We start from the raw sequence: 24,324 nt of genomic DNA, 5'->3' as shown, positions 1-24,324 counted from the left end.
CCTATATTTATTGAATTTCGAGTCCTGCTGCAATTGCCCTGGCAGGGCCAGACCAAATAATTGGGCCAGACGTTCGCTATCCCTTATCTAGATAGTAGTATTTGAATGGTAAAGGTTTCCTATTTGATAAGCCCGGGATCTCACTTTAAGTCCCATAATCCCTCCATACCTATCCCTTTCAATGGGAAGTTACGCTTTGCATATATTTTACTTCAAAAAAAAAAACCAGTAACTGATTTTATGTGTCAAAACAATGAGGTTGTACTTCTACCCACCGTGAACGCAAATAAAAAGAGAGACCTGTGCGTTTGACAATGATTCAAGCTGAAAGACTGACTGACACCTGTATCTAAAGAAGACCACTTTCCAGAGGCACCAAAAACCATAGGCTGGAATATGTAAATGCACCTGGATGCCTATGCAATTCTTCAAACTAAATCAAGCATTTCCTCAAACTGGGCAAGAAGAGAGATGGTTGGGATGAAATCAGGAATCTCAGTTAGTAAAGGAAAACACAGTGTTACTGAAATTCTCTGTCACAAAGTGTGTGTCCCTCAACAACAAAGTCATCAGACTAATGACAGGTACTTAGAACTCGCTTTTGCAGATCAGCATGAATTTTTTAATAATTTTGAAGAATGTCGTATTATCTTCCTTCAAAAATTACACTGAAAATAGTTCTGTATGTCACCTTCACACTGACAAAATATATCAGTGAATGTTTTAATTGTATATGAAAAGTATGAGAAAACACCTATTCCCTAAAATGATAAACCACCATGGGGTATTGGGAGGCAGGGGAGAGCAAGAAACCTTCTTCCTAAGGTAATGAGAGAGCAATTCATGTTTATGATTTTTATGAATAATATTTATGAAAAAGGCAGCCTATAACCCTGAAAGTCCTACACATTTATTTGAAACTTTTGAGTTTCTTGCCTACTCTAAATGGTATAATAAAGCACTGGTTGGTTGATATATTTTAATTTAATTTGGGGCTGAATATCCCAAAGATTTACACTTTTAGCATTATCACCAGAAGTATTATTTTCCAATAGTAAAATTTTCAAAGAAAATTATAAAGCCAAAAATAATTTAAAAATCATACATACACTATAGGTTTTAATCACTCCAAATGGTGCTTACCTGTTTTTTCACTGAACGACTACTCATGATTTTTTCTACCACTGGACCTTCTGCATCAACAGATTCCTAAAAAACAAAATAGAATGAATCCATCCAAATGGAAAATATTTTGTTATAAGCTATAAAAGCAAGAAATCATTCCCTTTTAGCATCTACCTCCATACCCTTTAAGTTCATATCCTTTAAAACACTGGGTACAAAGTCGCAGTGGGGAAAAAAATATGATTGAAAAGAACAAAAAATCCCACTCTGCACAAAGGCAAAAGGAAGATCTGTGTTTATAACTTCGTGATTATGTGGTTTAATTATGTGGTCTAGCACAGATCCCTGAAGCCAGAGAGCATTCAGAAACTCCAGCTGCCAAAAGAAAATCATCTCTGCATGGGAGCAGCCAAAAACACAACCTTTCTTCATCTGTACCCATGGGGTAAATGCACTCATCACTCTGTTGTTATTGCAGGCAGTTTTTATCTATGGAGGTCACATGAAACGTTCCATAACAATCTAACATAGCACAGATTACCAAATAAAACACAAAACTCCAGTTAATATGCTTTCCAATGGGTTACCAGTTTGTTAACTAAAGAACAGTAATGGTAAGAAAGGGGCATTATTATTATTTTTCCTTAAAAGATCTTTATGATAATCAATCCTGTGTTACTACCCATATTTTATACAAACTATTTTATACATCATTTACATTGCACAGAGAATAAAGTGTGCCCTGCTGGGTACTACAAGGCAATAATTTCATAAAGGGGCTCTTACAGTGCCTAGCAGCAGGAGACAAGCCTGAGTGGTTTATTAAAGTCTCAGAAGCTACAGCACTGAATTCTCAGAGGTAAATTCAGCCTCCTCGCATCCTGGTTCTGACTCTTCCTCAACACAGACCATTAATTCTCCAAAATTGTGTCAAATTACATATCACAGGCTTGTATAAAAATACATTTCCATGAACAAGGCCTTTTTAAAGACGCTGCTAAACAGCGCGTTTCCCGTAGCACGTTCACCGACGCTAGACGAATGCTCCCCAGCTCCAACTCCAGCGCTTCAGTTGCACTTTTTGGGTTCCGGCTACAAAATTCCCAGTCATCGTGCCAGCTGCGGCGAGAGCCACACACACCCGGACACTCACCTGCTGCTCGGACTGCGAGGTGTTGGAGGGGGAGTCCCTCCCCGCAGCGTCCGCATCCTCTGCCTCCTCGTCAGAAATCTTGAACTCCAGGTCTTCCGTGTAGCGCTTCCTCTTCACCTGCCTGCTGGACCGTCTCTTCTGGAACACAAACCCAACAAAGTGAGCCCAATGCCATCGCTGGTGCACTTTACAACTTCTCAGGATGGCGAGGTGCGTATTTTTAAAGATTAATTTTAGCCCTAGCCGGTTTTGCTCCGTGGTTAGAGCATTGGCCATCGGAGTGAGGGTCCTGGGTTCAACTCCAGCCAAGGGCCCATCCCTCGGGTGCAGGCTTGACCCCCGGCCCGGTCAGGGAGTGTGTGGGGGGCAGCCAGTCGATGTGTCTCTCTCACATAGGTGTTTCTCCCCCCCCACCCCCCAACACCTTCCACTCTCTCTGAGAAGTAATGGAAAAAATATCCTCAGGTGAGGATTAAAAAAATAATACTCATCTTGAAGAGAAGCTAGCTTTAACCCTGTAAATCACATAAGACATCATAGTGGCCAATGACTATAAAGGAAATAGGGGTGGGCATTGGAAGATAATCTGTACTATCTTCTGATTATAAAGTTCTAGATAAATACTATTATAATATTATCCAAGGCACCAATAATATTTCAGAGGGCCATTTAAACAGAAGGCTTGCATTTTCATCTTGATCCTAAAATAAACAGTCGGAATTTTTTTGAAGAGATGAAGGAATGAATATCAGAATTAATAACGAATGGCTATGAAAAGTAATTTTGTTTTTAAAATTTTTTTTACCACACTGATTAGAATGTAAAAGACTCGTAACAGCTAGTATTAGTTGGATTATTAGCAAAATGGGGTCCTTTCCCATCACAGTGATCAAAACAGAACCCTGCATATCTCTGCAGGACAGTGTGGCCAGTATCTATGAAAATTTAAAACATGCCCACCCTGGACCCAGCAACGGCACCTCTAATAAGCTATGTAGCTTCAGAATATGTGCAAGAGAAACTGTGAAAAAGAAAAGCAAGTCACATAATAAGTAGCTTATAATTCTATTTAAGATAACAAAAAACCTTGTGCATTTATTTGTATGTGTGGATTATCAATACAATGGTAGGCAAAAGTAGGTTTAAGTTACCAGCCATCATTACCTAAAACATAAATTGTTAGTGAGGATATGAAATAATAATAATAAGGCAAATAATACAAATAAATAATAATTAATAAATAATAATACAAGAATAAACTGTTTTGTGTACTAACAACTGTAAATCTACTTTTGCTCACTCCTGTATATAAACTCCCCATGACAAGGACATGGTTTGTCTTGTTTACTTTATGACTCAATAAATATTTGCTAAAAAATGAATGTATAATCTGTATGTTTCCAATAACAACAAAAAAATGTGAAAACACACACAATAAATTGTTGATAGCTGTTAATTCTGGGGAGGGAAGTAAATGAGGCAGAGGTAAAGGGTTTTACACATTTTGTTCAAAATAATTCTTATTGTTTAATCTTTCTCATAAAAAATTAGTTTTGTCAGTTAATTAAAAATGGGGAGAAAATAATCTTTTCATTAATGTGTTGTGATAAAATCTAAGATAACTCCAAAATGACATTTTAAATGGCTGATAAATGCAAGATTACAACCTACAAATGAGTTTGCAAAGCGCATAGGAGATAAAAATATGAACAGAGGTAACTCAAACTTTTTCCTAAGAATTATGAAATAAAATTTTTTTAAAGAGCCCGGTGGATTTTAAATTTGGATAGTCAGACAGAGAGACAAACTGCACAACCATGTGAACCCAAGGAGGGTCAGACACAGCACCTATGTAGCTTATGCCAGGACCAACAAACAAACCCCAGAGTAGGACTGACTTTTATTAAGTCTCTGCTCTCAAAAGGGGATCTCAGGCAGCTCAAAATACAAACTCAGTGTACTATGACCATCAAATGGGTAGCTCGAGACTGTGAACTCTTAGCCTTCCTTACACTGTCACGGCTGCGAAGACATAAAACACCTTTCTGACACAGGTATTTGGTATAACAGACTTCCCAGTGGCTTAGACCAGAGGGAATCCCTCCTCTGACCCTCCCTCGTCAGCCTTGCCCAGAACAGCGAATTCAAGGTCAAAATGGGGCAAAAACCAGCAGGGGTTCTGCCATCTGTCACTCCTCTCCACATAATGGGGGGCAATTTGACGCTGTAGGCTCTTGAGCTGAATGCCCATGTTTAAATGAGCCCAGACTCTCACTCTGTGACGTTAGATGAGTTATGTTGTGGACCTTTGTTTCCTGGTCTGTAGAATGGGTTAATGATAGTAACTACCTCATGAGTAGACTGTGAAGATCGCATAAGGGAATTCACCTCAAGCATTTAGAACAGTGCATGGTACATATTAATGCCAAATGCAATTAGTAGAATTAAAGTCATCATTAATTAGCTCCACCTTTCCAAAGAAAAATCAGAAAACAGTAAGGCTACAAGGCTACTTTGTATAGCTCCCTTTTTCCCTTCCCAAAGCTGACCTAGGCTAACTCCTGCTCATGGCCACTTTACCATCCCTCACTTCTCAAGAAGACTGCCAATTTCTTTAAGATAATAAAAGAACAGAATTTTAATTTTGTGATATTTAGCATAATGTCTGTATTTTGTTTGATGTATCAATTTAACTAAATTGAAATGGATTAATCTATATTTTCATCTTTATGTCATTACTATAAGGACTAATGTGTTACTAATGATGTATCTATGATGTCTTATCAGGTTTCCATGGTTGGGGCCACACTACCAGAGTATTCTTTCAGCATAAGTAACTAAACACCCATAAATAAGTCTCAGATAAATCCACTAACACCATTCTGATATTAAAGAAATGTTCCAGTACAATAATATAGGAGAATTTTCTCTTTTTAAACAGACATTTATATATTGGTGGATATAACTTTTATAATGGAAGTTTCTCTTCGTATCAAACTTGTATTATAAATCTATGTACTAGTGATGGGCTTAGCTAGTAATGGATACGAGGTCACTTAATAATAGTAAAAAACCCAAAATACAATTAGAACTCAGCTTTCTGAAATATTTAAGTGTTATATGGCTTCTCCAGTTTCTAAATAATAATTGATCTTAAGTTCATTTATTTTGAGTACAAAAGCTTCTATTAAAATTTCCCAATATAAAATAAAATTATATATTATATGATATGCTTTAGTATGGTCTGTTAAAATGTTACTATTTGAAAGATTTTTGTGAATCAACATGAAGTGTAAGAATTACGTTTAAACTAGAACTCAAAGCTTTTAAATGGACACTAAAATCATAGGTCAACCTGCTAAACTTGGATTGCTTTAGAAAAGCTATTTATAGTGAAAACAGGTACACTGAAGAGAAAATTTAAATGTTTCCACGATCTCACTGTTGTAGCACTTTGTGATACAATTTTGAGTTCATTAAAATTTTATGGCATTTACTGAAGTTTAAATAAACCAATCACAAAACTCAAGAACTTTAAGCCCTTTATGCATGTGGTACAGGAAGGAACACAATACACAACAGTCCAGCAGCACTTCCTGTGTCAAAGACACCGAGAAAGGCCTGCCTTCGGAGCCAGATCTGCTGCTGTGGCTGCTTGTATTAGCTGCGGAACCCATAACAGTTAAGCATTAGCCAATTAGAAAGGATGCATTGATGTTCATTTGAATTATCAATTTTCTATGACTAAAATGCAGGGGGGGAAAACACCCTGAATTAGTATTTCATAAAGTCCTTTTGAAACTGTATTAAAACAGACAGACTTCTAAAAAAATGGAAGCGGTATTTGTGGGGAAAAAACACACAGAAACAGAATTTTCTTGACTCATGTAAATAAATCCCCTTAACATTGTCCAAATACTATTGTCATAGAGGTCCTAGTTTAAGCAAACACAATTCAGAAAAAAAAACACACACCATTGAGCATAAAAATGAAATTCAGAATCATTAAAATACTTTAGTTTAAAACTCCCTAAGCAATGAATAATAAAAAGATACCTACTTACCTTCCTAATATCTTTTCACTGCTGTGTAAAATCAAAGTACATTACAAAATTAACCCAAACTGCCAGAGGTATTGCTATGGTATAGAACTGAACCAAACGAAACCAAAACACATTCATTCTCATTCTCTCTCTCTCTCCCTCCCTCCCTCCTCTCCCTTTCAGGTCTTAGATTAGGCCATTCTGTGCATCTACAAATATTATCAGGGAGTTCTACTAAAAAGAAAGAAAACTACCTGAAATTCTTTAGAGCGGAGCTGTATACTGCAAATATTCTGTTTCTAACCTTTAAGTGAATTGGACGAGGTATAGGCAGAAAGTACTTAGTGCACTGGACAATTAGAAAAAAATCCAGCGAGCTTCTAGGGGCTGGCCTCCTATTCCAGCAGGATTCCTCGGTAACTGCTCCCTGATAACTTAGATGTCATTCGCAGAGGTTACATTCCCAGCCATCCCAGTGGACCGCGCTGGCATGCTTCCAGGGAACATAACAAGGAAATAATGTTTAACGATCACGTGTAAGGGCCCCTCACCTTGCAGTCCAATCAGCGACGGCAGTGTGCTCTGCGCACGGGAACCTAAATCCCTAATGTTGATTTCAGGGCTAGTTTTCCAGCTGATTCCTATGAAATTCTTCAAAAGTCAGGAGAATCTAAAACTGAAACATTCTGTGGCACTGCCATTCAAAAAGTCACTAACATGTCACGGAAACTGTGGTGATGCAGGAATATATCTCAGCTCTCACCACGGGGCATCAGAAACCTTAGCATAAGCTACAGATTACATCTTATCTTGATTGTTTCTTCTGCAAAATAAAAGAATTGACAAGCAACCCAACTTCAGAGAAAATCAGAAATGTGCATGAAGCTTTATATGAACCAACATAGTAATATGTTAACACTAGCCTTTACATAAACATCAGGATACATTTACAGAAATAAGTGATGATTCTGGGTTTTACTTATCCCAGAGTCGAAGACAGCAAAAGCAAAAAGCCAGGAGTTTAATTTCGCACTGGCCCCCCAGCTCTCATCACTATGGATATAATGTCCCAGACAACAATACAGCCATCTTCACAGCAGCTCTGTAACAAAGACAGGGGAGGGCTAGTGCACTTGATACGCGGCTAGAGTTACCCATGCTAAGTAACCAAGGCTGGGGATCAGGATAATGGTATTACCTGAACACCTGGGTCCTCATCGTCTTCAGGAGGAGATGGTGGGGGCGTTTTGTCTAAGTCTGAATTTTCAGAACCTTCTGTTTTCCCCTTGTTGACCTTTTTCTTCAAAGCACTTGCTTCTGAATCAGGTTTCTTATTACTAGAATTCAAAGTGGATCACTTAGTGTTCACTTTTTAATGATGTTTTCCACATGCCCCATGCCTTATATTTCCCACATTAATATCCCTAAAGTTATCAACGACAATTGGTAAATCAATGCATGTTGGCCATTTGTAATTAAATAGTACTCTCAATTAAGTTTTTTATGGCAAACCCCCAAACTGACGACCTTTAGCAAATATCTAACCTAACTGAAAAGAAGAAAAAAAACTGCATGCAAAAACTCCTAATACCACACAGAGTACATTTGTTCACCTAGACAATGCAAAAATCCCTGTCAATGCACCAAGCCATAATGAAAAATCAGATTATGAGGTAGTTTCGTTGTGGAGTATTTAAGGTGCAGAATATGTTTTTTAAAATTGTCAAGGAAAACTAAAATATAGTGATCATTTCTGTGTGTCTCTTGCGGATAGTTATAAATACTCCTACTTAAGTGTTTCTTGACCAGTACTATTAGGTGCCCTCTTTTATATCACTCAGCTCCATTTTTATACAATTTACAGCTCTTTAAAATCTAACAAAATATATAGCAATTTCCTTTTCTACATAATTTTAATTAATGCTGTGTTCTTAATTAAAATAAGCTTTATTTTGGTGCAAGGACTTTTGTAAGGTAGTCACTATAGCCTTTTTTTGAAAAAGCTAGGTCTTCGAAATACAAAAATATAGCAAAGCAACTCCAATAATTAAAGTACATGTTCCAGAGTAGGTTTCTATCAATCGTTAATAGGCTTTGAATATTACATAACTCAAAAGCCATGGATAAACTCTACCAAAAAAATGTTAATTTACATTTACCATCACCTTTAGAAACTCTGACGTTATTTTAAAACATACACTTAGTGTTACCTTACATTCCAATTTCCAAACCGCCCCAAGGTTTTCTAATATCAATTATCATTTGTTATCCAACATTTAAAATAATCCAACCTCAGTAATGACTATATTTATTATCTCTAGAAAGCCTAAAATTCTGCTAAAATTTAAAGACTAAGAATATTTTTTAAACTTTTAAGAAGTTTATTTACTGAAGTTTGTATATTCCCAGAAAAGTATGCAGACAGAATGCATTAAACAGCATTTTTCAGCCTCAGCTACTACAAAAGGAAACGAGGCCAAGACATCGATACACCGTTATGTAAGTAAAGCATGTGTCATATAAAATATTTCAAAAGTATTTGTTAATGTAATGAAGGATCCATCACACACCTAAAATGTATTTTTGTAATGAATAAACATCTTTGATAAATTTGAACAAGTTATTTTTAAGTACTCAGAGCTTGTTTTTATTTTGTTTTCTTTTAGCATAGTAAACAGCCACATAAGAAAATAACTTACAAGTCAAGATTAGAGCAAATGGCAGTCAAGTTTACAGTACTTTTTATTTAAAAAAAAAAAAAAAAGGCCGTGTTCTAAAAACTTCAAGTGCCCAAAAGATCCACAGAAAGAATAATAATTTTTAAATTAAAAAAAAAAAATCCATACAACAGTTCCTCATCCAACTGTCCTAGTGTTTACGCTACACATGGACAGAAGTCTCCCCCACTATGAGGCTCCATTTCCAGCATTTATTTCCGCTCTAACTGCCACAAATTATACAATACTACAGCTGAACGCTGGGCCCCTTCCCTTTCATCTGCACGCCAAGAGCAATCAGATTACCCTGGTAACCAGCGGTCACATGACCAGCACCTGCTCTTTTGGCTGGATGCCACTGACTAAAGCCATCTGCTTCCCTCAATCAGCTTTCAAACATTCTCAACACCTGCGCTGCAGTGTTTTGTGGTTTCTTTTATCAAATCAGTGCAAAACTGCTTCCAAAACTTTACATATTTCTCAAATTTGTTTAAATCAGAGGTAGGCCTGTCACGGAGCTGAACCACTGCCAGGTAAAGTAAGTTGGCAGCAAGTGCTTTCCACGGTGACCTCTCTACACCAGAGCAAAGTACACAATTTAATTTAGCGGGGTTACTGTGCCTTGCATGAACTATCCTATAGGAGTAAAAGGCCTACTGTCCTGAAGCCCACCAGAGTCCAGGTTTGATGAAATATCAATTTGCTGCAAGAGAGACGTGCTAATGATTTTCCATCTGCCCTTCCCAAGAACAAGTTACGTGAAACCTCCAAGACTGCTAAAAGTCGGACAGGACCTCTCCCAATGCTTAGACAAAAAGCCTGTAGCCAAGGGAAGCACTCATCCCAGATCTGATTACTAAAAGATTTCTAAACTCATTAGACCTTGCAACTATTAACGTTGCTCAGAGACAGCTAAGCATTTCCACGCGAATGTCTTCTCATGACACCAATATACAAATCAAGCACACGCTAAGAAGTGAAAAAAGCTACAAAATCTTCAATGTCCACCCAAAGATATTACAATCAAGGACAAGATGAAGTTATCTAAATTAAGTGGCCTTTGCTACTATTTTGCAATAAACTAATTTGGATTTTCAACAAAGTGTTATATAAAATCTGCTTTGCCCAAAAAAGCCAAAGTCAGAATTTTTCTTTAACAAATGCGGGTAATGCAATGGGTGGTGGTGAACAGCACAGGCCTTAGTTCACACTCAAACTGTGTCATTTATAACCTGTCTGTGACCTTTGATTAAGTCACTTTATTTCCCTCACCCTCAGTTTCCTCATCTATAAAGTGAGGTTGGAACTCATATCTTCCTCCAAGATTCGTCATCAAGTTTAAATGAGATACATAATGGATGAAAACCTTCTCAGTGCCTGGCACAAATGGCCACATTCACACATCTGGAAGACAAGCAGCTGGGAACATATCCTGGGAAGTCTGAGAACATATTCTGTGGCTCTGGCTCTGGCTTTGGCTCTGACCCACTTGGGCCGACTCAACTGCAGAGACATATGGACAGGACCCCACTTTGCTGTGATCACTTTATACAGGCAACGTGAAGAGAAGGAAAGCCCTTTATCATCATTGCCCAATGCCAGCAGAAAGAACAAACAGGCCGGCAACCCCCAAGGCCACTCTTCTCCATGTCCATGACCACTGCTTTAGTTCAGACACACAGCATTTCCCGTCTGTCACCTCACGATCTCCGGGCAGGGCTACCTACTATCAGACCACTGGAGAGAGGACACATACTCCACATTCAGTCCATTATTTAAACCTATAAGATTCAAAGCCAGTCTTGTATAATGTCAAAGCCAAAACATAGCCATATAGACACTGCTCTTCCAAGTCATAATTTAGAAAGCTGGGATGCACAAAGAAGGCAGCTTTTCCAATTGGGGAGAAAAGAATGTTGTGAAAAAGGAATGTCCTGCCCTGGCCAGGGTTGCTCAGTGGTTAGAGCATCAGGCTGTGCACCGGAGGGTCACGGGTTCAATTCCCAGTCAAGGGCATGTACCTGGATTGCAGGTTCGATCCTGGCCCCTTGTCAGGGTGAGTGTGGGAGGCAACCAATTGATGTCTCTCTCTCACATAGATTTTTCTCTCTCTCTTCTCTCCCCCCCCTTCTACTCTCTCTAAAAATCAATGGGAAAAATATCCTCACTCCTTGGAGGATTAAAAAAAAGGAATGTCCCTTAAATGGACACTACAATATTGAGGATGAGGCCACTGGGCTGCCCGGTGCAGACACAGAACCTTGATGGGCCTCCAACAGCTGCAGAGATGGCTACTCACGGGCTTGGACCAAAGATGACCAGGTGTGTGCCAGGAATGCTCTCATTCTGGCCCTGAATGGCCTCAGGCCCAGAGAAATCACGTCTGCCCTCACCCCTCTCCTGAACCTGCTCACCTCCCACCTTTCCTAGGTCAGTGACAAGGCACTGCCACCAAAACTTCACCCACAGGCCCATCCTCCAGTCACCAGCAGCGTGACCAGCTAATGCACGTCTGACTCGATCATCTGTCCCCTTCAAGTCCGATCCCATGCGTATTAAAGACAGAGATTCTTGGCATTAACATACAAGGCCCTCTGCAATTTTTGCAACTGGCAACATTAACTTTATTTTGTACCTTTCCCACACCCCAAGCTCTGTGTGCTGTGCTGAAGAGGTGAGCTCCACCTCTTCCACCTTCACGTTCCCCAGACTATTCGGCCGCAAGTTGTGAGCTGGATGTCACTCGTTCAGAGCAGCATTTTCTGGCCGCCACAGTCTGGATTAGTAAGATCTCACTGCACACCTACACGCCGCGTGACGCAGCCCACACAGGGATATTTAAATTACACAAAATTTGATGGTGATGTACTAAACCCAAAACACTTTGTGTGTGTGTGTGTGTGTGTGTGTGTGTGTCTTTTTCCAACTATCCTGTAAGCTCAAGAAGAAAAGAAACAACTCTTATTTATCTTGGTATTTCTAGCGCCCGATGAGGTAGGTTACTGTGTTAGCTGATTAACTAAACAGTACGAATCAGAGTGACATCAACATATATACGGCCCTCAGTGTGTGCCAGGCACTACTCCAAAGGGCTTTCCTCATTAAGTCATTTAAGAAACCCCACACAGGCCCTGCCGGGCGTGGCTCAGCGGCTGAGCGTCGACCTAGGATCCAGGCGATCGGGGTTCGATTCCCGGTCAGGGCACATGCCCGGCTTGTGGGCTCGATCAATGACTCTCTCATCATTGATGTTTCTATCTCTCTCTCTCCCTCTCCTCTCCTCTGAAATCAATAAAAAAGATATATATAAAAAAAAAAGAAACCCCACACAGCCCTAGCCAGTTTGCGCAGTGGTTAGAGCACTGGACTGCAGACTGAAGGATCCCAGTTCAATTCCAGCCAAGGGCACGTACCTTGGTTGCAGGCTTGATCGCCGGCCCTGGTCGTGCATGTGCAGGAGGCAACCAATCGATGTGTCTCTGTCTGTCTGTCTCTCTCTTCCCAGCCCCCCCACTCTCTCTGAAAAGCAATGGAAAAAGTATCCTCAGGTGAGAATTAAAAAAGGAAAACCCCACACAGATTCTATCTTTATGGTGAAACACCTATGAAACTCAATAAAATGGAGCTAAAATACACCAAAACAGAGTGAACCTCAGCAATTTTTCTAAGCCAGTGTATTTATATATACTTCCCCTCCCTACTCACAAAGTTCTTTCACTTCCTGATCCCTATCGCCCGTCATTACTGGTGCGACTGACACACAGAGCCACCCACTCCCGAAGCCAGACTCTCCCTGTGACCGTGGAAGGAGCAGCTGCTTCTCCTGGGGCAGCTGCTGGCGGTTTTAAAGACCACTGTCCTTTTCCGGCTTTACCCACATTTCACATTTCATCATGAGACTGAGGTCACACTGGTGGGCAACTGGATGTTCTCATGGCTCATGCCAAATGACACTGAGGTCACCTCTACCGCACCACACTGTAAAGTGCTGTGACTGCCCTCAAGGTGATCAATACATGTACCATCTTGATGAGAACTCAAGGAGGACTTGAGGAGAGACAGCATTAGGAAAACACAAACTCTGTGTTCAGAGAACAGTGTCTGTCCTATGGAGGGACACTCCGAGGAATCCACCCTAAGGAAGGACTCATAGTCGGTTTATAACAACTGTAGGCCCCCACCCCGATGGGCTGAGCGACATCACCTGAAACGGGGTTGGATAAACTCACCTAAGCTAAGATATGGCACACAGATTACCAATTATTTTTGGTGAGAAAGAGTACAGGCTTTTTAAACAAGGCTTTATGCAAAGGGACAGAACTTACTAGAAAGCCAGTTAACTGCCCTGATTTATTTACAAAACAGAACGTGGTGAACACTGATCAGCATCAGCATAAGGATCCAATGCCCCCCCCCCAAAAAAGTTTGAAAGGAACCCTATTGTGGAGCCACACGCGACAAGAACAAGGTCAGTTATGAAGATGCCTGCACATGGGAGGGAGGTCGCAACCCAACGGGCCCTTCAGGCGGGGCAAGTTAGTGAAGAGTCTCATCACTCTGGGCAAAATCAACCTGGAGGCATGAGTCATAAAGATCAACCAGGTCGGTTCAGGGACTCCAGCCAAAATGACACAGTAGTCTTTTAGAAGAAGAGAGAAAGCTACTAAAGCGTATCCTTATATTTTGTATGCTCAAAGGTGTTTTAAAAAAGAAATGAACCTAATGGATGAGCTGCGGTGATTAAATACACACAGAGCTTTGGGGTCAAGGGCTCTGCGCCGCCGGTAGAGAGGAAAGCATCAAGCCTCCCAACGTAAAAGCACAGAACCTTCTATGCTAAGCTTTTAAACAATGAGAAAGAAAATGAAAAGATAAAGAGGCAAACTAAAAAAAGTCACCGGGAAAAGTAGTATAAGTTTAAAAGAACCAATGCAAAACATGAATCAGATACGCCAGAAAGTAAAATTAACCCCACGAAATAAAAATTTTTAAATGAAGTCCTAAGACTAAAATAAAACTTAATGGCTATCGCAGAATGTAGTAAAATGCAGATGACAAATTAAACTAATGAGGAAAAAGAGAAAACAAACTCTGCGTGACAGACAATAAACCCAAAGGTCAACGCCTGCACACAAAGGCATCAGCCCTCCCCAGACAGGGCCCCAGGGGTCAGCCGTGGTCTCCACAGGGCAGCCTTGGGCCGAGGGCATCTGGGCAGGATGGGGAGCTGGGAGCCAGACTCCTGGCCCAACCCCTGTAAGCCTGCCCCAGGCAGTCAACCTTCGGGTGCGCCAAGTGGGGCACCCACATGCATCACGCCAAGCAGGGGCCTTGCCACCCACGACTCCTGAACTCCACCCACAAATTCTTCACCCTACTCCCCTAGTTGAGGAAGAGTAAGGAGAGTTGAGAAAAGAAAGAGAGAGTTGGGGAGGGGGTTCTATTTCTAAACATGATTTCAGTAACAAATTATTAATACTATGTTTTGTGAGTTTGCCAAGAGTCCCTGGATGGAACACCTCTAACACAAATAATTTAACCTAAATTGTTACCATAAGTAGCTCTTATAGCATCAAGTACTCCCTAAGTACGTATGCTAAATATTCAGGAAAGGAACAGCAAAGAAAGTTAGGAGGATAGCAGACACCTAATCCGCTTTCGTTTAAAAATGTGTTATTTCAAACTCAACATACCTCACCATTACATTTCACAGTCAAGCTGCCCAAGGATGAGGAAACTGAGGGTGCAACAGGTTACAAGAAGTGGCAGTTCTGGGACTGGAACCAGGACTGCTCTGGTTGCAGAGCCCACGTTTGATCCTGGGGTTGGTCTGAAGGCCTCTAACCCCAGATCTCCTTAGGAGTCTAGCACTGGCCTGGCCTTTCTTTTTTTTGGGGGGGGGGGGTATCCTTCAGGCCTCAGAAACCTTTCCTGGTAAATGTCTTCTGCTCCCTGGGATCATCCCTGGGGAACCTTCCAATAACATCAGGATCCCGTACTGAGGATCGCTACCGTGCGGACCATGTTCTAAAGAAGATATATTTTAAAAAATGAAAGCGAAAGAAGGTAAAATAAGAAAACCCTCCTGAAAGAGCCAAGTCCATCTGTACCACTGAACATATTCTAGAGGAACAACAAAAGACTCATCATGCAGTCAAGAATTATCACTGAAAACCCAAAGGTAATTTGAGTTTTATGGACTGAATCAAGGTCTGCCAGAAGTGACATGGAAAAGAAGTCTAGTTAGCTAATAGGTTATCTGACCACAGAGGCCCAACATAAACACTAGGCACTTTGGCTATTCGGCACTGCAGTGCCACCCAAAGAGCTGAATACATGAGACACTGCAAAACTGATGCCAAAAGTATGCCTTTCAGTGCCCCTTTACTATATATAGGATATTCATCCAAGTGGCAACAGGGGGGCAGACATTTGTCTGCTTGTGCCAACTTATAAGATATTCTTATTTGTGCACAGCATTCCCATGCCCCAGGAAGGGGGACAAGTGAGGGTAACTGTGGCAATCAGAACCACACTCCCTGCATCCACAGTTACCTTCTCTGACCAGCCAGGTTGCTCATACAACAAACGAGATGCACTGCCCACCGGCGTTTTCATCAGGGGCTACAGGGAGGATGAGGCAGGGCAGAGGGTAAAACCAACATGGAGACAATATCACCACCCACTCGCAAAGGAGAAGCCAAACTGCCATGAAATTATATTGTTCCTACAGGAATCAGGGCTCCATATAAAATCAGTGTTCTGATGGAAGTTGTCTTTTCAACGTCAAAAATAAATAAATGAGGGTGACTAAAAAGGTGAAAAAGGTGAAGGGATTAAGCAAAACAAAAAACAAAACAAAAAAACACACACACCAAAAACCTCACAGACACAGACAACAAACAGTACGGTGATTGCCAGAGAAAAAAGGGTGGTGGGGGAGCTAGGAAAGGGCAAAGGGGACATAAACGGTGACGGAAGGAGACTTGGCTTTCGGTGATGAACACACAATACAACATAGAGATGATGTATTACAGAATTGCATCCCTGAAACCCATATAATTTTATTAACCAGTCATCTCAAAAAATTCAATTTAAAAAATGAGCAGTGCCCTTTTTCTTAATTCACACTCTCCAGCCCCCTATTTAGCATTTTTAAGCTAAAGCCACATAGACTTCTATGTAAAGGTGGCTGAAGGAGGGCTGGCATTTCAGATGACTGATGTCTTGTGGTGGTTTCCACAAACATCCAGGGACTCAAAGGGGCCTTTATCTAGGCAGAAGACAACTAGCAAAATTTTTTTATATCACTGGACAAATTTTGCATTTGTACAGAACTTCACACTTTTCAAAAGCATGTTTATAGAGAGAGATTTTAAATAATTTTAAAAATCAGCCATCATTCTTTCTGCTCTCTATCTCCCAACTCTAACATCGTACCCACATCTACTATGGCAACACATGCTCCACCCTAAAATTCAACTTACGAAAGACTTCAAAGGACTGTCTCCAGAAAACTCCCCCTCAATGTCCTACTGCTGCCCACGGCCTCCTCACCTCTCAACTTTCGTTTGATGGGTGCAGTGAGAGTTGAAAACGGGATCTACATCACCGTCTCCCACATAAACCAGAGTGGCCGCAGGCCGCTGCTTTGAAGTCACCGAAGCTCACTGATGAGCAGAAACGAATTTCCAGCAGGCCCAGCGTGGTCGACTCAGCAACCAGCACAGAGCACGGGTTAGCAGAGCTCGCTATTCGAGGGTCAATACGGTTAGGCATTTTCTTCTCCCACTAAGTATAAACTGAACCACACAAAGTCAAGGATATCAGGATCTCCTGTAAAAAGCAGCTGACCGCTCTTCCTCGCTGCTCATTCAGCCACTTTAAGACAAATCAGATGGCCGAAGGGCCACAACATGGTTTCCACTGGCAATGGAAAGACTGAGGTGGTTATTCTGAAGGAAAGGAGAGGACTGGGGACCTAAAAGACTTGATGGTCCATTTGTCAAAGGGAAGATCATCTTTGAGACCAGCAGAGAAGAGGGCACCTGGTCCCATCTCTGACCGGGAGCCTGGACTATGAACCAGAGACGAGGCCGGGCAGGCCAATGGGCAGACACACCCCACTCTTCCCTCCTGGCTCCTCTCCAACACCGAGGACTCAAAAGTCCATCTTGTGACCACACGTTAAAGAAATCTACACCCTTTTCCGCAGGCAGTGTTCAAAATATTTAATTCCGTTTCTCCAATTATCTAAAATCTTGGGTTAAGACTAAATCAGGGCATGTGAGTAAATGAAAGAACAAAAAGCTAAAAAGAAGAAAAACTGTGGGTTTAATTTACTCTATTACCCATGTACCTGATGAGAGGTACCTAACTACCTGGGTTTTTCTACATATTGGCAAAACTAACTTAATGGTCTGCTTTTGTGTCTCATCTCTCCGGAGAAATTTTACACGTGTAAGAGCACATGATAAAATGTGTGTTAAGTTTATCAAAATATCCCACCATTGGGCTTGCTGGCTGCATAAAAATATTTCTTGGGTAAAATGCTGCTACTCTCTCTTAGATCGCCGCTGAGGAAACAGTATCTGAAAAGCTAGGCTCCGCAGAAGCAAGCTGCCACATAAATGTTAACGATAATGACATCAGGTGGTTTGCAAAAAGGACACTTTCCATGTTTTTGGTACTTAATATGTTGTTGTTTTAAAAATGAGACCAGTATGTTTATTTTTCAGTTCAAAATAAAGTATCTTCACTCCAAAATAAAATATCTTCCATTGAGAAAGAGCATTTGACTTTTCGACTAACTTTAACAGCAAAGGTGGAAAGCAGCAAGGAACAAGCAGTCGTGTCCCTAGAGACGGCATCAGGAGCAAGTCTCCACGGCGTCATTTAACTGACGCTGCAGCGGTCGGGTCGCCACCTTTGGCCAAGTTCCCTTCTCCGCGTACACGCGAAGAAATCTCGGCACCGCTAAACGGGCCTTCAGGAGTCATTCAAGGGAAGCGCTTCCTCCGAATTCTTGCGCATTTCACAAGGGCCACGCACACACAACAGAAAAGGCCTTGAAAAGAAGACCACAAATCCCCGTATTTCAGCCCCACGAACCCCTCCCTATGCAAGCTGGCATCCTCTCAGCCCACACGTCTTCGCTTTTATTTTCAATATTAACTGCCAATATCTGAAAGCTAGAAGGACACCGGGGGACAGCACATAGAAAGAACAGGTAGAAAATATATACATATATATATATACACCTATTACATACATATATATATATGTATGTATGTATATATTTTTTTTTTACCAAAAAAAGATACAGGGGGAAAAAATGATGTTTCTAATAGAAAAGAAGCATGTGGTCCGTCCACCTATCGGCATTATGATCTTAAACATCCTTTTCTGAAATGCCGGACACCTTTTTCTATTTCACTCCCATTCTATGAAACAGCTTCTGGGTAAATTCTGCTAGGTTCTCCTGCATGGGCAAGACAAATGGAATTATACCTTGGTTGCCCAAAAAGGCCAGTTCACTGGGAATGGCCACAAAGTCAAGCCTCTGGTACTTTATGGAATGAGGCGGGATGACAGCTAGTGAGGTCAGCATAAACGCACACAGGAAAGTCAGCCCCACCGATGACGGCCGCCCTTTCTCGCGGCCTGTGTTACTGAGAGTGTGTGAGTGACGCAGAACGAGCTCTCCCCCGCCACAGGCACAAGGCAAAGCACCAGACCACAGTGGGTCACTTCCATCGCCACTGCTCAGGGGACAGCGCGTCTGTCTGTAGAACCTCACAGCGAGACGGCGCAGGGCCGAACGGAAGATGTGAGTGGTTCTGCCCTGCGTTTCTCCTCTCACGTCTCTTTATTCCCTCTATTGCAGCCCTCTGTGGGAGAATTATTTCCTGTATAAACAAATTCATCACGTTAACTTATTCAAGGATGGAAATAACTGGTATCACGTAACATTTTGCAAAACAAAATTGTCACTGCTGTATTCCAGTGCTTGAAAGCAGGCTGCTATGGCAATTCAACCCCAGTACTAACATAATCCAAACCCCCTATTACCTTCATCACCGCACAGTCAATTTACATAATTATTCTGAGATGCTATTCAGAATTTACACGTAGTTGTGTGCGTTCTACTTACCCCTGCTTCGGGGTGCTACTTCCCTTCCAGACCTAGCACAACAATCAGATCACAATTCTACATAACTCAGCTCATCTGACCGATAGAAACCCTGTGGCTCAACAAAGCAATGGGCTGGTTTGTCAATCTACTGAAAATCTCTCTTCAATTACCACATCCTTGGACAGGCATCCCATCGACAACAGGAATGCCTCTCAGGAATGTCCTCATGGCAATTCATCATGAATCAGCAAGTCGCCGTACAAGTGAAAGTCGCCAGGGCCAACAGAGGTGCCACAAACTCGGTGCCCCCGTGACGTGGCCTCCTGAGCATCTGGGCCGCATGACATCAGCTCCCTTTTCATTTGCGCCGTCTCTGTACTCAACAGAAGCATCCCACTCGGGTCCTTTCATGCTACTTGGGGGAAAACCTATAGGACTCTCCTAGACTTTCTTCCTAAGAGAAAATAACCACAGGCCCTTCCTCCTACCAAAAGCATGTGACGCTAGTGCCAGGCCATTACTCAGCTTCAGCAATGCCAACAACGTCCTCTGCACAGACAACTCGAACTTCAGGACTGAAAGCTGAGAGCGTGCAGGCCAGGCCCGCACTGAAGGTTCCTCCAGCCTAGTGGACGGGGGCAGGCCTGCATCTGAACCACGGGGTCACGGGGCGCCTGGCACTCACTGGACTTAATGCCCCAAGTTCCTAAGAGTTGTTCAGTTGTTAGGGAAATTTTAACAAGTTTCACTGTCACAGACAGCATGGTAATATTTGACCCCATGTATGCCAAAGTACATTTTTAAAGACAGGGCCAGTTCTATGTAGACTCAGAGCTTGAAAGAACATACCTGGAAATGTGTGACCAGGTCCACAACAGAGTGGGTTTTTCTTTTCTTGCTTATCAGTGTTTACCACTGGGTGACAGGCTCAAAAAAATTAAGATAGAAACTGAAGACAGATACATTCTCTAGGCTAGAGCTAGTCTTGGTGTTGTGTTTCCTCAGCTCTCGAAAGCTTCCCTAGAACGCAGACTCTTACACTTTAGTTTTTAAAAATGCATCCTTTTTAGATTTTGCTGCGATGTCTTTCTCCAAAATAAGAACACGCTTTCTCCTACCTAAAGCACAATGCTCAGATTTAGGAACCGTACATTTTCAAAACCCTTCATAAGTCACACTGAAATTCTAACCAAGTCCTCCCTGCTCAGGCCCCTAACGTTAACAGAGTACTTACGGACACAAGTACTTAGTGAAATGTTTCTATAGGATGGGTTGCGAGTTTAGAAGAATGCTCACAAGGAGAAAATAATAATGGTTTTCAATTAAGAGGCCACACGGTGAGGCATCAAGGAACATTTCTAAGTAAATGCAAAGATTAAGTTGCCTACAAGATTGAGTTATTGAATATAATTCAGCTATTCTGACACCAAAAAAAGTACTGACGGCAAAGATTTTTTTAAATGGCTATGATTCACACTTTCAAAACACTACAGGACAATGTATTGGGGGTGGTTTAGATATTTCCAGCGGGAAGCCGAAAATCCAAGTTTCTTTCTTTCCTTTGCAGCACCTACAGCCACAGAAAGAACCTCCTCTTTGTGCACCTGCCCATGAACACGCAGAAACGCCTGCCAGAGGCGGCTCTGAGCGAGCTCAGAAAGTCCGCATCAAGCGCGTCGGTGGCAGAATCGAGGGCGCCCACGTATGCGCACGGCAGGGGGGAGGAGGGGGAGCGTGTTTTCTAATGGAGTTTGCAAACAGGTTCAGATTAACCAAGTCTGACCATACTTCCATCTGGAAACTATATTTTCTAACATGAGCCATATTCTGAAAAACAGATTCAGATGTTTGGAACTGGTTCAGAACAGTTGTAAGAAATGTTCAGTACAAATGAAAAAAATTAGTCTTCAATGTCTTCTCCTCTCAACTTTTCTTACTGAGTAAATATGCCTTCTGGGGGGCCAGAGCGCTGGTGGGGGAAATACGGAGGGGAAGCGTGGCGTGGAGGAGGGCCACCTCCTAGAACCTGGACCTCAAGCTATTCTTGAATGCGTATCTAGTGGATAACTGCCGTCTGATTTCTCCCGCGTTGCCCGCTAGGGTTTCAACCCTGCCCCCGGAGGCCTTACTCCACCAAGTGGAGAGAAGTAACTCCCCGTTTCAGCTTTTGGGCATCGGGGCTGAAAAGCTTCGTGAAACACAGCGGCCTGCCCTGCTTCTGTAGCCCTTCCTTCCCAGCTGCGCACCATCACTGACAATGAGGTTGCTGGGCCTATACTTACAAATAATTACATGCTGGCAACTCGGTTCTGTTTGTCGAATAAAAAGATTTTCACAAAAATACAAGAAAATCATTTAAACATAATAATTATTTTATCTAAAAAGTCTAGAAAAATGTACTATCCAAAATTAACAGTCCATAAGAATTGTGACCCAAATTTTCAAATGCATAAGAACCTTGACTTTGCAAGTTCGGACCTTACGGGAAGAAACTGGGCTGTCGTGACGGCAACGGCGGCGTGTCCCCCCCCCCGCGCCCCCCCCCAATCCCAGGCCGCTGTCCGCGCGCACGGCCTACCTTGCCTTCTTGCTGGACTTGGGTTTTGGCGTGGCGGCTTTTGCTTTCTTTTCCTTTGGCTCTTTGGGAATCTTGGGGGCTTTCGGGGTCTTGGGTTCCTTGGGCTCTTTCTTCTCCTTGGGTTCTTTCGGTTCCTTCGGGTCTTTTTTCGCCTTCGGCCTTTTCTTTTTCTTTTTCTCTTCCTGAGACCCATCCAGCGAACCCCTACTCAGTTCCTGGCTGTCGAGCCCGCCAGGGACGTCGTCCTTCCGGAAGCCTTTACCGGGACCCTCTGCCACCACGTGGTTGTTCCTCTTCTTCTTCTTCTGCGGCGGCGGCGGCTGCTCTGCGGGCGGCCGGCAGTCCTCGCTCCTCACGAGCTGGGCCTTCGGTCCGCTAACCTGAGTCATATCCGGCGCTGGCTTCTCTAGAAAGGGCTCCGACGGAGAATGCTGAGAGACACAAGCAGGAATCGAGATTAGTTTACCACTCTGGGCAGTGAAGAAAGGAACTGAAAGTCACAGGCCTGTGTTTCTGAAAGTTACTCTATACTCAAGGTAGCAAACATTTTGCTATCTACACAGTTGTAAAATGTATCATTTTCTCTCATCCAAAAAAAAAAAAAAAAATCCACTTTTTTTTTTTTTTTTTTTTTAAATAAACGGAGTAAAAAGGGGCAACCTAGTAATACAGTAAAAAGTTTAGTTCAGGGAAGAAAAAAAAATTTTCATTCAGCTGAAGTCACTGCCCATATTCTTAGCAGCCTGTGTAGGAAATGACAAGTGACACAATAGTAGCAAAAAACTAAACCACGCAGAATGACTTTAAGTGGAGTTCTTCTCCCTGTGTGGCAATGGGAAGTCAAGTTAAAAACCCTCTCATTAAGCCGCTTTAAAAAGAGCAAGTGTCCTGAGTGGGCGCTGCAAGGCTCTGGTCCTGGGGAAGCTTGAAATCGAAATGCGAACGCATCCGTCTTAAGCGGTGCAGGTCGTTTCTGGTTTACGTAATATCAAAATGCCAAACTACAAGCACCTGTCTTCAAATTGGTTACATTTCTTGTACTAATATGAAACACAGATAGTGTTACTCATAAATTCTTAAGTTTTACATCTCCAAATTTCACTGAGGGGAAGGGAACCCAGTCATTGGGGGCTTGCCTTGCAGATGACATTCACGAGGCGTTCGCCCAGAGATGGTCAGAAATACCACAGAGAAGACCAACAATCAGGATGGGAAGCTCCGTGGTCAGCGGAGATCAGAGTCGGGGACTCAGCCCCGCAGTTCACGGTGCAAACCAGGGCAGCGGCAGACTGTTAACTCCACGGTCAGTTATGACATCTCCTGAACCTTGACTTTCCAAGAAGATACTTGCAAATGTTATACCTGCAAATGCCACTCGTTTTCTGTCTTTTTTATACATTCTCCAGACACTTAATAGTAACTATAATATAAACGGCAACAACAGTAACAGCTGCTAGCGTTTACTGTGAGGAATCTTTCTATGTGAGAGACATGTGCTAAGTATGTTATACCCCTGACACCATTCAATCCCCACGCCAGCCCTAATGACACTAAGACGCAGCAACAAGCCCAAGGAGTTACGGACGGTAACAGAACCGAGACTGACGTCAAAGCTGATGGCTGCAGGGCCCACGGCCCCCACCGCAGCACCTTCAAACAAGACAACGTGGGAGCGCCCAGGTCCAGGTCTGCAGAGGACTCGAGAGCAACTCAGAAGCTATGGTTTGCCACCAGCAAGAACATAAAATAGATTCCAATACAACTAACATTTATTGAGCACCTATTTTATGCCATGTACTGAGCTGGGTGCTTCCAGAGTCAGTTCACCTGAATCTCACAAGAAAAAAATGATAAACCGCCCCCCCCCCCAATCTTTCGGAAAGGAGGTAAAGTTTGAGCAGGTGATGTGGCCACCCCAGGCCACACAGCAGGGAACAGAAGAGAGACTTGAGACTAGGTTTCCTAAATCCAGACTCTGCCCGTCTCCAGAAATCTTACACAAGGGTATCCTTCTGGGAAAGGCAACGCAGGTTTCGTTTGATTTTCCGAAGTGTTTGGTGACCCAAAACACTTTAAAAAAAAAAAAAAAAAAATCGCTGCCTGAGAATAAAGCAGTTATACTGTTTCCATTAAAACCTGCCATGGTTACTTAAAAAACCTACATTCAATTCTCCATCTGCACAAGCACAGGAGAAAGAGCCCAGACCCCTGAGGCGAGAGAGACCAGTTCCAGTCCCGGCACTTCCGTTCGCTGTGCTGTCGGGGGAATCCCTGCACTCATCTGGGGCTCACTTTCTTCAACTGTAAAACGAAGGATTTGGGGTCAGATGACTTCTAAAGTCCTTTCCAAAATCCTATCGTAGTAGAACTTAAAATACATATTGTCCATGTTTAATCAGACTGAGAGTGAACCTCAAAGAGTGAGGACATATACGGAGAGAGAGAAGCCAGAGCACAGGTTTGGGAAGAACACCTGGGCGTAAGGCCACGCGAGCAGGTCCCCCACAGGGACGGCACAGCTAACCCACCGCTGAGAAAAGTTACCCTGCCCTCTATTTCCCCTCACAGACACT

General features: G+C 42.4%; 1 protein-coding gene across 2 annotated transcripts in view; it reads right to left on the bottom strand.

Moving 5' to 3' along the window:
* CHD7 (chromodomain helicase DNA binding protein 7) overlaps positions 1-24,324 on the bottom strand; it is a 178,062-nt gene that overhangs the window by 59,517 nt on the left and 94,221 nt on the right. For both annotated transcript variants that reach the window (XM_081117201.1, XM_081117202.1), the window contains exons 3-6: positions 21,752-22,182; positions 7,520-7,658; positions 2,279-2,416; positions 1,144-1,209 (exon numbers count right to left, since the gene is read on the bottom strand). In XM_081117201.1, coding sequence (XP_080973327.1) covers positions 1,144-1,209; positions 2,279-2,416; positions 7,520-7,658; positions 21,752-22,182 — 774 coding nt within the window. The remainder of the gene's footprint in view (positions 1-1,143; positions 1,210-2,278; positions 2,417-7,519; positions 7,659-21,751; positions 22,183-24,324) is intronic.

The sequence above is a fragment of the Miniopterus schreibersii genome (genome assembly GCF_964146895.1).
Source record: "Miniopterus schreibersii genome assembly, chromosome: 17".
Lineage (NCBI taxonomy): Eukaryota > Metazoa > Chordata > Mammalia > Chiroptera > Miniopteridae > Miniopterus > Miniopterus schreibersii.
This window is presented reverse-complemented; position numbering and strand designations above follow the sequence as displayed.